This window comes from Salvelinus sp. IW2-2015, linkage group LG5 (genome assembly GCF_002910315.2).
Source record: "Salvelinus sp. IW2-2015 linkage group LG5, ASM291031v2, whole genome shotgun sequence".
NCBI lineage: Eukaryota > Metazoa > Chordata > Actinopteri > Salmoniformes > Salmonidae > Salvelinus > Salvelinus sp. IW2-2015.
The window spans coordinates 33,514,452-33,526,628 of NC_036844.1; the positions used below are offsets into that span (position 1 = coordinate 33,514,452).

The following is a 12,177-nucleotide window of genomic DNA, read 5'->3' on the forward strand; positions in this document are numbered from 1 at the left end:
AGTCCTTCCCGCTACCATCTGTCCGTCTGCTTCAGTCCCTCTCCGCTACCATCTTACCGTCTGTCTGCTCTCAGTCTCTCCCGCTACCATCTTACCGTCTGTCTGCTCTCAGTTTCTCCCGCTACCATCTTACCGTCTGTCTGCTCTCAGTTCTCTCCGCTACCATCTTACCGTCTGTCTGCTCTCAGTTCTCTCCCGCTACCACTTACAGTCTGTGCTGAGTCATGTACACTAACTGTACTGGATGTCAGATGAAAACAGACTGAAGGAAATGTACTCACCCATCTGCCTCAGCCTTCTTCCTTTCTCAATGATCTGTGACAGACAAAACACATGATTAATAAGACACCCTTTTCTGGTTTATGTCTCAGTATACCCTGATATCTGTCACAACCCTGTTAACTACAGCGCATTAAACCGTCCACTCACAACCCTGTTAACAGAGCCATTAAACCGTCCACTCACAACCCTGTTAACAACAGAGCATTAAACGCCCACTCACAACCGTTACAACAGACATTAAACCGCCCACTCACAACCCTGTTAACTACAGAGCCATTAAACCACCCACTCACAACCCTGTTAACAACAGAGCCATTAAACCGCCACTCACAACCCTGTTAACAACAGAGCCATTAAACCGTCCACTCACAACCCTGTTAACAGAGCCATTAAACCGTCCACTCACAACCCTGTTACAACAGGCCATTAAACCGCCCACTCCCAACCCTGTTAACAACAGAGCCATTAAACCGCCCACTCACAACCCTGTTAACTACAGAGCATTCAACCCACTCACAACCCTGTTAACAACAGAGCCATTAAACCGCCCACTCACAACCCTGTTAACAACAGAGCCATTAAACCGCCCACTCACAGCACTGATCTTCTTCCACTGCCTGTCCAGCTCTGCCTTCTCATTGGTCTCCTTGAAGCGGCGAGTCTTCCTCCCCTCAGACATCTTGATGCCATACTGGAAAGCAGCCCTGAAAGGACGAACACAGTTTGTCTGCAATTAATATTAAATGACTTGGCCCGATTAAAAGCCTTTCATAGAAATGGCAGGGAATCCAATGATGTTTCTATCACTGTGTCCCGTAATGAATGTATGAAGCAAGGGATTCCAGGTTCATTGTTGAGACAAAGCTCTAAGATAACATACTTTGGCAGAGCCTCCTTGTTGTTCATGTATTCACTGTATTCATCCTGAGTGTCAAAGTCCCAGCGACCCAGAGGACCCTTCTTGTTACCCTAGAGAGGTCAGAGACAAAACGGAGGTATGTATGTCAACCACACCACAACACACAACTGACCATCAACCCAAAGGTCCATCTAGGAGGGGACTAAGGATTAAAAGATGAAGCACCAACCTGGTCCATCTTGGTGTAGTCCACCTCTTCATCACTGTCCACAGCCAAGTCGTCCATACTGAGAACAGAGAGAGAATGCCCATATCACACAGGTACACCCACTACAGCAAATGACCTGGTATATTAAGCCCAGTGTCCACCCTACAGTGATGTGACATGGATGAATCTGGGGACTCACGTAGCTGGGTAACACTCAGCATAGCTGTTGGACATGCCAAAGAAGTCCCCGAGCTTCTCCTCTTTACGGCCACGCGACCCAGCAGTAGCTCGCAGTTAAGGAGGTCAGCGGACTAAACATTTCCCCTCTATCAGTCTAAATACTGGGAATGAAGACATTGTCAAGTCTAGCTATGTAAGCCAAGATAAATGTGTCTCTCTGGCCCAAACAGAGAAAAGGATATGTTTCTCCTGGCCACTGGGGAGTTGCTGCAAACTTCTCATTGATCAGCTTGATCTGGTCCTTCACTGATCCTGGACCTGTATGGTCCAAAGAGGATAGACAGGCCAGAGGTCAGAATGTGTAGTTGGGTTGAATGGGGATCAATACTAGATTTTAAAAAGAGCATGTTATTTGTATGCTATGGTTGATGAATTACCTGTCTCAATCTCCATGGTATCATCGTCATCTGCTCTGGGCTTCTCGAAGTAGCTGTGGCGTCTCTTTTCTTCCTCCTTGTCCCTCTCCCTCTCTCTGTCCCGCTCCCTCTCTCTGTCCCGCTCCCTCTCTCTGTCCCGCTCCTTCTCCTTCTCCCGGTAGCGTTCCTTCTCCTTGTCCCGGATGGCCTTGGAGGTAGATGGGGCGTAGTCCCCGATGTCATCAAAGATGCTGTTAGGATGGAGAAAGGAATGGTTTGAGTTCAATGGGAACAACAGATCTTCAAAGAAACAGAAAGTGATTCAATGAAAACAGCCTTTATGGAGAGCCACACCACTGACCTTGCGTCTGCCTCCGGTCCTGGAACTTTCTTCTCATCAATTTTCACCCCTGTAAGAAGAAACCAATGGAAATCATTTAAATGTGAACTGTAGATAAACAAACGGATGCCATGAAAAACGGGGTAGGAATCAGTATCCATTTGTGAACCAATCAAAGGCCAACCTCCTTTTTCCTTCTTCTTCATCTTCTTGTTGCGGGTCCCTTGTCGCAGGTAGGACAGGATCTGGGTCAGCTTGCTGATGACAATGTCGTTGGTGGTGAGAGTTGTCTGAGCCTGAAGAGAGAAAAGTTACGCATACCTCTACATAAACCATGACTGTAATAGACATTCTATGTTATTGTGGTCTGCAGTGCAGTCGGACCTCCATGGTGGGGCAGTCGGCCTTGCTGCGMATCAGTGTGGTGGGGATGTCGGTGTCTGCGTACTCATCCTCCAGGTCCACTACGTATGCCATACGGCCGGGCAGGAACAGCTCATTCCTCTCAAACTGGCGGCCCTTGAACATGATCCGGTAGATATTCCTTCCTGAGGGTGGAGCAGAGAGACCGTCAACACCACCAACCAACTGGAGTGATTTACCTTTACATGGGCTCAAATTCCAGTAGATAATATGACTATTACTTACCTAGACGTGTCTTGAACTCTATTTTCTCCTCTGGTTCAATCTCTTTCCTGGAGGAAAGAATACAGGTTCATTTCTCTGGAATGAGGACACTGGAGAACTCGTTCAGGAAGAACATAACATGTTCTATGAGAAAATAATGATGAAGAGTGGGGATAATATCAATATACATACTTGACTTCCTTTGTTACTTTTTCAATCATATCCTCCTCCTCCTTCTCCTTGCTGGTGATCTCAGCACGCACCTGCAAGTAGACAAGCATTATATTCATGACAACTATTTCCCGTAGGTCGACACAGTCCCTACTCTGCTGCAGTTGTTCCATAATATGGCACAGCAGAGGACGTTTTCTTCACCTCTGGGTGTACACTGCAGGAGTGATAGAACAGGGTGACCTACTTGGTATTTTCACTCTTTTTAGTGAGGGAGGGAGCAATGACAGTGTGTCCCATTGGAACAGCCAAGGAATTAGCATACCTCAGCTTCAGCATACTTCAAACCAGATATCTTCTACAATATAGATGGCATTCTATAGCTACTACATGACTGTGTTACTGATCATCTGAGCTCAAGCATCTTCGGATTCCTTCATTTTAGGTTAAAATGCTATTCTTRCCCCCCCTTTTTCTAAAACATGACTCCAGTTTTATTGACAGGTCCAGGTTAGACATGTAGATAGGGGAAACAGTAAGAGGGATAAAGCTCAGGGAGTGAGTGGTGGAAAGGGAATCAAACCACAGCCCTTAGGGGCATATTGGTCAGGGGGCAGCAGAACTGTCACTAGACCAGCCCCCCGGAACTTAAAACGCTATTCTAATGGCAAAGACCAAGAATCTGGGCGGGCAGCTTCTGTTTATTAATGAACCTTAGCATCATGAAAAGGACAGTAGACTGACCTTCTGCAAAAGGGCAAAATCCAATCCTTTCACCAAGTGAGTGTGTTCCATGTCACCACCCAAGAACTTAGACTCCTGGATCATCTGCCGCCTCTTCTCAGCTGCTGAATTATCCCTGTCAACACAATACATCACCATGGACATTCATACAGAACACGTCCATACACCACCACTCCCGGTGGGGAGTAGACAGTAGCATTATGGGAAACTCACGCCTCGGCTGTGGGCCCCACTGCTCTGTAATTGGCTGTTGTGCTGATGAGTTCTGTCTCCTCGTAGTCCTTGTTGACGCCATCACGACGCTCCCGGGCACGGTCACGGTACTTCTCAGCTAGCTCCCGCTCCCTCTCCACTTCCTGCTGACGCAGCTTGGCGTAATAACTGATAGGGGTAGCAGAGGGCAAAGGTCAGCTGGTGACAGCTGAGAGACCTCAGGCAGTGTGACAACAAACATTCAGTTTAATCAAATAATAAGAGAAACAGTTATTATAGACTCTGCCACCCTTAATGAAAGAATCACCTTTTCTTCTTCCGTCTACGGGCTGCAGGATCATCCTCTTCGCTGTAGTCCCGGGGCATCCTGTAAAAAAAGCAAATTCAGTTCTACAAGTGTTGATTCAAAAGACTGTGTACTTGGACTTAACAATCCCCAAATCTGCCATTTCATTAATATATTCATGATCCAACGGACTACTCTATGGTACTGTAAATCCATCACTRACTCATGATGTCTGGAGGATTTGGAGGATGGGGGAGCTGACGAAGGCGTGGCACGAGGGGTCATCAAAAGTTTACGGAAGTCCTCATTTGTCAGCTTGGACCTGGTAAACAAAGGTGGGGGGGTTAAGCCACACAGTATGTGTAGTCTAACATAGTCTTGGAAGACTTTCAGACCATTCGTACTCATCCAAAATGTACAGCGAAACAATCAAAACATATCTCAGACATATTCAATAAGTGTCATCACACTGGGTCCTCTGTTCTCATGACCCAAAAGTTGATGTGGTGACCAAATGTGTTGTCATGCAAATATTGTAAACGGCAACAAAAGCCTCACTCACTGAAGTGCTGACCGGTGGTCCTCCACCTCATGCCCATCCGGAGCCAGAGGGTTGGAGAACGACTCCGCTGTAAAATAAAGACGTTACTACCTGCAGACGCCATTTTTCCGGGAAGAACTGGCAACTGTGTCAATTGGTGCGCGCTTCACTTCGACTGCATCGAATGAGGTTAACTTGTACTAAATAATTAATACGTGGTTGATGCCACTGCAGTAAAACACCAATTAGCTAAGAGTTCACGAATGGCTATCAAAATAGACATATTGAGCAGATACATATAAAATGAGGTAATTGAGAGGTTACTTTTTCTTTGCAAGATGGCCAAACAGTGGCTACTCAGGCTATTTAACAGTAGCTAGTTAGTTAGCAAGCTATGATAGGTAGCTAACAAACACCCCTAGCTAGTTAGTTACGGTTGTCTTTTGAGTCTGGAAATATGAATCCCTATAGCTATATTACATTGCTAATGCAACGTGTAAACGTAATATTCAGTAACGTTAGCTGCACAAATGGGGAAAGTTATCAGTAGTAACGTTAGCTAACATTAGCTATCTTTGTTAGTTGGCTAGCTAGRTGACGTTAGCTCACACAATGCCAAATAAATTCAACTTACTCTCTCGTTCTCCTCGTTCTCGTTCCGGCATGTTGAAAGAAGTTGGTCTCACTCAAGTAAAACAAAAAGTTTGTGATCAACTATTGCTAGATTTATAATCCTAGCTATGTTGTTGATGGTGATGTGTGCTGCTATGAAAACGGAAATGACAGTCAACATTCGATTGGTATGGTCTTGATTTGCGGCGCAAACGTTACGTCAACCTTAAACGTAGAATGTAATTGGGTGAATTCTCGAATTTTACAAAGCTTCTTGAATGTGATTTGTTGATATAGAGAGTGGGTGGGTTCAGGAACATTCATCTAAAGCTGGTGAACCATCATGGCCGCTTCCGTAGTAAGAGGTATTGGCTCTAACCTTGCTAAAAACCTTAGAGAGATTCGTCTACATTTGTGCCAGACATCGCCTGCGAGTCAAGGAGCAAGGTAATATTTTTAATTTGACAACAGTCATATTTTCATGAAATCGAAATAGTTAGCTACCTTGTCTTCGCTAGCGGTCACAAAGCTGTCCTCGTAGCTAGCACAATCTACTGCCAGACGCCTAGTGGATACTCGCATTTCTCATTAGCAGYAGTGACTTTTCGTAGCAGGGTAGGAGAACTTACGCAGCAGGTTATGATAATTAAATAACGTTAGGGTTAGCTAAAATGCTAAACTTGTCCCCGACTCGATAATACAGTATCTCGTTGCAACCAGTTCTGCCCTGAAAACAGTCTTGTTTCCACTAATTCGATTCTGCCTGCCAGACATGCTACATGTAAACATACAGTAGTTAACGAACAATCGCAATTGAATATAGAATAAACTCATCTGAAATAATTTGTAGATCACGCATATGTATCTAACTACAGCTCTACAACATCGTTTCTATTATGTATCTTAATATTCAACATTTACTAATACGATAAATAGTAAACCCTTGTTTATTAGCTAGCTATTTCAGTGTTATGAACTCGTATAGTAAAAAAATATTGTACAAGTTATTTCACTTGATTATTTATTATTCCATGTTCTCCAGGGATTTTGTGGAACAGCACTATGTGGAACTGAAGAAGGCAAACCCCACATTCCCCATCCTCATCAGGGAGTGCTCAGGTGTTCAGCCTAAGCTTTGGGCAAGATCTGGTGAGAACATTGTTTCAGTAGCTAGGCGACTCACATCTGTCACCGCTGTATGTCAAATGCAATGTTTATGGCCATGCATTCATTTGGTTCTTTCATGTACCTGTATTGCAGATTTTGGTAAGGAGAGCAGTGTGGCCCTTGACAACATGAATGCTGACCAAGTGGCTAAGGTGCTGGAGACAGTTATGACACCAACTCCGCTTCCCCGAGGACACCTTTCCAACTGAGATGGAGTGTGGATTGTAAAGGACTTGTATCACATAAAGCTCTATTGCTGTTCTAATAAATCTGAGTACTAACTTGTGATATGCTGCTGCATTGATATGTTTTAATGGTTTGTGTTCATATGAACTACATTCCATTCATAGGCATGTGCATATATTGGTAAGTCTATTGTTAAAAACTACTGTCAAACTCACAGAAGGCTAGCACTGTTCAATGTTCCCAATTATGGTCTGAGAGAATTGACCAGTCAGCATTTGACTGAAAGATACACAAGTGGCTGGCAACAATATGATTTTATATTCATGCTATATAAATTCACACTTTCATAATAAGATTATGAATAAAGAAACCAGATTAAGAGATTAAACCATTTTTATTGATAACAATGAACAATCAGAAATGACAAATGGAAGAAAAGTTTGTGACAAACTGGTTTGTAAACATGGGAGTTAAGCAAATTCTCTGAGACAGTCAGATCAGCTATCCTCCTCTGGTTCTCCAGAACCTTCCTCTGCATAGGTGTATGGGTCTAAAATAAGTGCTAAAACACAAGGCTATGGGCTCAGCAATAGGATTTGTGAGGTGCATAGTATAGTATTTGGAGTGACATTTGCTACAAGTGTTCCCAGAGTCCTAACAATCCCTTACCTTCCACATAATTGTGTGGAAGTGTTCACAGCTTAAAGAACAGAAATTAAAACCCACAACATGCAAGAGTACTACACCCTACAACATTATCTAGACAGCAATGCTAGACCAAGGACATATTAATGCTCAACGATTGTTTTATCATTAGTTAAGACTTGGCAAATACACTGAAGATGGGTTTACGTTCCATCAGGCTGTGCAAATGTGTTAATTTCTGTGTCCCGTTTATTCAACACTTCAAATAGAATGGTATGAGTATTTTGCCTTTTTCATGTCAATACATGCCTGGTTTAGCAAGCTTATAGAATATATGGTTAAAACATAGATTGTGTTGTTAGTAACACAATACAGATGTTCCCCTAAAATACATGTGTAGAACCTTAAGTACATGTACAGGCCAGAACTCCAGTTTCCCCTTTTGGTTGAAACCTCAGGCACCAGTGTGATTGTCTTCTGATTGACGTCAGCAGCTCCACTTCATTCCCTGGAGAAGAAATCCACCATCTCCTGCAAAGTAACATTAGATTTGAGAAATTATGTAAATCATTTTGGGCTTTGGGAAAATTACAAAATATATGATGTACATGTACCTGAAATTTCACCATTGGATTATTTCTTTTTGGAGGACTTATTTTTCTTAAGAAAAAGAAAAAAGGAAATAGTGCTATTATAACTATTTTATGCATCCAAATAACACTATTTGCATAATTCATAATTTTCTATTGATATGCACCTATGCCCCAGATAGTGTTTCTGTCCCATACCTTAGTCACTTCTGTGTTAGGCAAAGGTCCTGTTGAGGCTTTTACCGGTGTTTTCAATGCAGTTTTCATTTTCCCCTTTTTCTCTGTCAGCTTGTTTTTCTCTGTAGAACCCAATCATAATGGAAACACACAACAAATTAACTTAATACTTAGAGAAGCAACCTTTCTTGTTTGTCCCGTATTGCACTTACTCTTTTTGTTTTTTGGGGTCTCTGGTGTCAGGCTCGGTTCAGGAGTTGAGATTGCAGAGTCTTTCACAGTGTTTTCAGCTTTAGCAGCCTTCTTCTTTCTCTTCTTTATTTCAATGCCTGGAGTTGTATTTTCCTTCACAGCGCTCCCTTTCTCTGCGACTTTCTTCTTCTTCTTCTTTTTGGGAGTCTCTAGCTCTTCCGGCTCAGGGGTGGGAGGAAGAGGCCTCTTAGCAGCTGTGGTCTTTGGAGTTTCCTTGGTCTGGTTGTTGGTTGGTGGTGTCAGGGTGGCTGCTGTGTTTTTCTTGCTCTTTTTWATTTTTTTATTTTTTGGGACGAAGTCTGTTTTTTCGTCCTCTTCCGGTGACTCCCTCTCGGCCTTCGCCACTCTTCTTTTCTTCACCCTCTTTCTTTTCCTTTTCTTGAGGGACTTTGCTGACAGAACAAGAGTGGTGGAGCCAGACTCTGAAGCCAGGGTGGTATCCACCTTGGAATCGTCTGTAAAACGGAGAAAATCAATGTAACAGAAATGTTGACTATAGATGATGGTTACAGGTTACATTCAGTTATTTAGCAGGTAATAAAAAGCAATCCCTAGCCCTACCCTTTGCCTAGTAGTGGCTAAGGGTTGTTTATGGTCCAGGTCTAATGATCATTAGCTTTCTCTTGTGCCTCTTTCTCTCAGGGCTCTTCAACCCTGTTCCTGGAGAGCTACCCTCCTGTAGTTTTTTTAACTCCAACACTGTTCCTGGAGATCTACCCTCCTGTAGTTTAACGCCAACCCTGTTCCTGGAGATCTACCCTCCTGTAGTTTTAACTCAACCCTGTTCCTGGAGATCTACCCTCCTGTAGGTTTTAACGCCAACCCTGTTCTGGAGATCTACCCTCCTGTAGGTTTTAACTCCAACTGTTCCTGGAGAGCTACCCTCCTGTAGGTTAACTCAACCCTGTTCCTGGAGATCTACCCTCCTGTAGGTTTTAACTCCAACCCTGTTCCTGGAGATTACTCTCCTGTAGTTTTAACTCCAACCCTGTTCCTGGGATCTACCCTCCGTAGGTTTTAACTCCAACCGTTCCTGGAGAGCTACCCTCCTGTAGGTTTTAACGCCAACCCTGTCCTGGAGATCTACCCTCCTGTAGGTTAACGCAAACCCTGTTCCTGGAGATCTACCCTCCTGTAGGTTAACGCCAACCTGTTCCTGGAGATCTACCCCCTGTAGGTTTTAACTCCAACCCTGTTCCTGAGAGCTACCTCCTGTAGGTTTTACTCCAACCCTGTTCCTGGAGCTACCTCCTGTAGGTTTTAACTCCAACCCTGTTCCTGGAGAGCTACCTCCTGTAGGTTTTAACTCCACACCTCTGTTCCTGAGAGCTACCTCCTGTAGGTTTAACTCCAACCCTGTTCCTGGAGAGCTACCCTCCTGTAGGTTTTAACTCCAACCCTGTTTCCTGGAGAGCTACCCCCTGTTAGGTTTTAACTTCAACCCCAGTTGTTACTAACCTGATTCAGCTTATCAATCAGCTAATTATTAGAATCAGGTGTGCTACATTAGGGTTAGAGTTAAAACCTACAGGACAGTAACCTTCCAGGAACAGGGTTGAAGTTAACCTACAGGACGGTAGCTCTCCGGAAACAGGGTTAGAGAGCTCTGGATAGTGTACCTGATGGAGTCAGCTCCAACCGCTTTGTGTCCAGACTGGACTCACCACCATCCTCCTCTACTGCAGGCTGCACATTCTCTTCAACCTCCCCCTTCTTCTTCTTCATCTTCTTCTTCTTGGGAGTTGCGTCCGTTGTCTCTTTACTCCTCTTCCTCTTTGATCCAGGTGTTGGGGTATCAGTGGGTGGTTCCTCTGTGGGTGGTTCCTCTGTCTCTGTGGGGATTGTCTCAGCAACTGTCTCAATGGTCACTTTTTCAGGCTACATGGTGACGAAAAACAGAGGGGCAACAACAATAGAATATTATTTAGATCAAAGCAAAACCTTCAATCAAAGCATTTGGTCACTTTGATTCATATCAGCTGTGCACAGGGTGTCTCACAGACACATGGTTACATCATTGATTACTTTACTTACCTCCAAGTCTTCAGATGCTGAATTGGGGATAACTGGGTCAACACACTCCTTTGATTCCTCTTCTAAAGCAGTTCTGATCTCAGCAGCTAAAGATACATTTAAAAATACATTTCATAAGACTGCTAATTTACTTGTTTGACTGTATTCTGCTTGTTGTTCTCCCTCTCAGTTATTTCATTGCAAGATGATGGTAAGTCATATCTTTTTTAATTTTCCCCCAAACTTTATGAACAGTGTTTCTGTTTTGACTGTCCTCTCTCTGTGTTTCACTTTCGTTGAACACTCATTTTTACTTAGCTTATGTTCCTGTCCTTTGTTAATTTTGATACTGTATTATGATGTGTGGTCTGTATCTTTTCTGGCCTCAGCTATAAAGTGATCCAAGTTGTCAGTGGAGTCCACGTATGGTTCTTCTAGACCAGGTGGGGAGAAATGGCTGGTCTTACCCGTAACAGGGGCTTCTGATGGGAGTTCAGGGGTGTCACTCTTGTCCTCTGATGTTGTAGAGGTCACTATCTGATCCTCTGTCTTGGGCTTCTCTGAAGAAGTGTCTGTCTTTAGGACCTTCTGGGGACTCTCTGGGACCTCCTCCTCCTTTGCACTCTCTGACCCAGAGGCAGGGGGTGTGTCCACCTCAGGGACTGTCATGGAAAGGAGGAGGTCATAGATAGCCACAGACACAGAACTAACCAAAATGCAACTACACCAAGCAAAATGAAAAGCACCAGAAAACAACACATGACATGAGTGAGGTCTGGGCTGGTGTACCTTCAGGAGGAGATCCTTCAATATCGGTTGGATCATCACTGCTATTGTCCTCAGCTGCTGCTGCTTCAGTTTTAGGTATGACTGGAGCAGCTTCAACTTCCTGTCAAGGCATGAAGTGCAAATATGAATAAAGAACCCATATGGTGTTGGTGGAAAAATGAACAATTAGCAGTCCGGAAAGAATGTCCATGACATCCCTACATCACCTGTACTGTACATACCCGTTGGACTGTGTTCCATAACATCCCTACATCACCTGTACTGTACATACCCGTTGGACGAGCAAGGGTCGACGTCATGTACTACATAGTATACTATACCCGTTGGAGGCTGTGTTCCATGACATCCTACATCACCCTGTACTGTACATACCCGTGGATCTGTGTTCCTGAGATACTTCGACCCCACCTACATCAACTTACTAGTACATAACCCGTTTGGAACTGTGTTCCAAACATCCCCTACATCACCTGTACTTGTACGGCTTACTCACGTTGGCACTGGTGTGTTTAGGTGGAAGTACTCAACGTCAGGTACCTTTAGAGATCTGGACCGCCGTACTACATGTGGGTATTAGATATCATAGACTCAGCCTTGTTGGTATCTTATCCTGTGTGTGACCTATAGACATGCGCGTGGACAAGTGTTTCACAACTTGCTCCGTTACCGTCATACCCGTTTGGACTGTGTTCCATGACATCCCTACATCACCTGTACTGTACATACCCGTTGGACTGTGTTCCATGACATCCCTACATCACCGTACGGTACATCCGTTGGACTGTGTTCCATAACATCCCTACATCACCCTGTACTGTACATACCCGTTGGACTGTGTTTCCATGAATCCCTACATCACCTGTACTGTACATACCGTTG

The 12,177-nt window shown here is 44.1% G+C and overlaps 3 protein-coding genes across 3 annotated transcripts in view; 1 reads left to right on the forward strand and 2 right to left on the reverse strand.

Moving 5' to 3' along the window:
* Positions 1–536: 536 nt before the first annotated feature.
* ik (IK cytokine) lies at positions 537–5,748 on the reverse strand. The gene is made up of 17 exons (XM_023988287.2): positions 5,502–5,748; positions 4,889–4,955; positions 4,550–4,648; positions 4,348–4,407; positions 4,041–4,208; positions 3,828–3,942; positions 3,105–3,175; positions 2,934–2,980; positions 2,670–2,833; positions 2,470–2,581; positions 2,307–2,355; positions 1,967–2,196; positions 1,772–1,847; positions 1,549–1,632; positions 1,371–1,428; positions 1,163–1,251; positions 537–986 (listed from the first exon to the last, which is right to left on the reverse strand). The coding sequence occupies exons 1-17, from the start codon at positions 5,530–5,532 to the stop codon at positions 776–778; spliced, it is 1,731 nt and encodes a 576-aa protein (XP_023844055.2). The 5' UTR covers positions 5,533–5,748; the 3' UTR covers positions 537–775.
* Positions 5,017–6,934, forward strand: ndufa2 (NADH:ubiquinone oxidoreductase subunit A2). Its single transcript, XM_023988288.2, has 4 exons — positions 5,017–5,056; positions 5,777–5,926; positions 6,522–6,628; positions 6,740–6,934. Exons 2-4 carry the CDS (start codon positions 5,823–5,825, stop codon positions 6,853–6,855), a joined length of 327 nt encoding a protein of 108 aa, XP_023844056.1. The 5' UTR covers positions 5,017–5,056; positions 5,777–5,822; the 3' UTR covers positions 6,856–6,934.
* A 273-nt stretch (positions 6,935–7,207) lies between these two features.
* The window catches only part of LOC111963734 (nucleolar and coiled-body phosphoprotein 1), a 15,935-nt gene continuing 10,965 nt past the window's right edge, over positions 7,208–12,177 (reverse strand). The window contains exons 17-23 of the mRNA XM_070443498.1: positions 11,299–11,398; positions 10,977–11,171; positions 10,531–10,616; positions 10,116–10,374; positions 8,457–8,951; positions 8,266–8,366; positions 7,208–8,008 (exon numbers count right to left, since the gene is read on the reverse strand). Of these exons, the coding sequence (XP_070299599.1) occupies positions 7,979–8,008; positions 8,266–8,366; positions 8,457–8,951; positions 10,116–10,374; positions 10,531–10,616; positions 10,977–11,171; positions 11,299–11,398 (1,266 nt within the window). The 3' untranslated portion in view covers positions 7,208–7,978. The remainder of the gene's footprint in view (positions 8,009–8,265; positions 8,367–8,456; positions 8,952–10,115; positions 10,375–10,530; positions 10,617–10,976; positions 11,172–11,298; positions 11,399–12,177) is intronic.

Coding starts and splice junctions, on each gene's coding strand:
- ndufa2 (XM_023988288.2), top strand. CDS start 5,823: ATGGCCGCTTCCGTAGTAAGAGGTATTGGCTCTAACCTTGCTAAAAAC. Junction 5,927..6,521: donor CCTGCGAGTCAAGGAGCAAG/GTAATATTTTTA, acceptor CATGTTCTCCAG/GGATTTTGTGGAACAGCACT. Junction 6,629..6,739: donor TAAGCTTTGGGCAAGATCTG/GTGAGAACATTG, acceptor CCTGTATTGCAG/ATTTTGGTAAGGAGAGCAGT.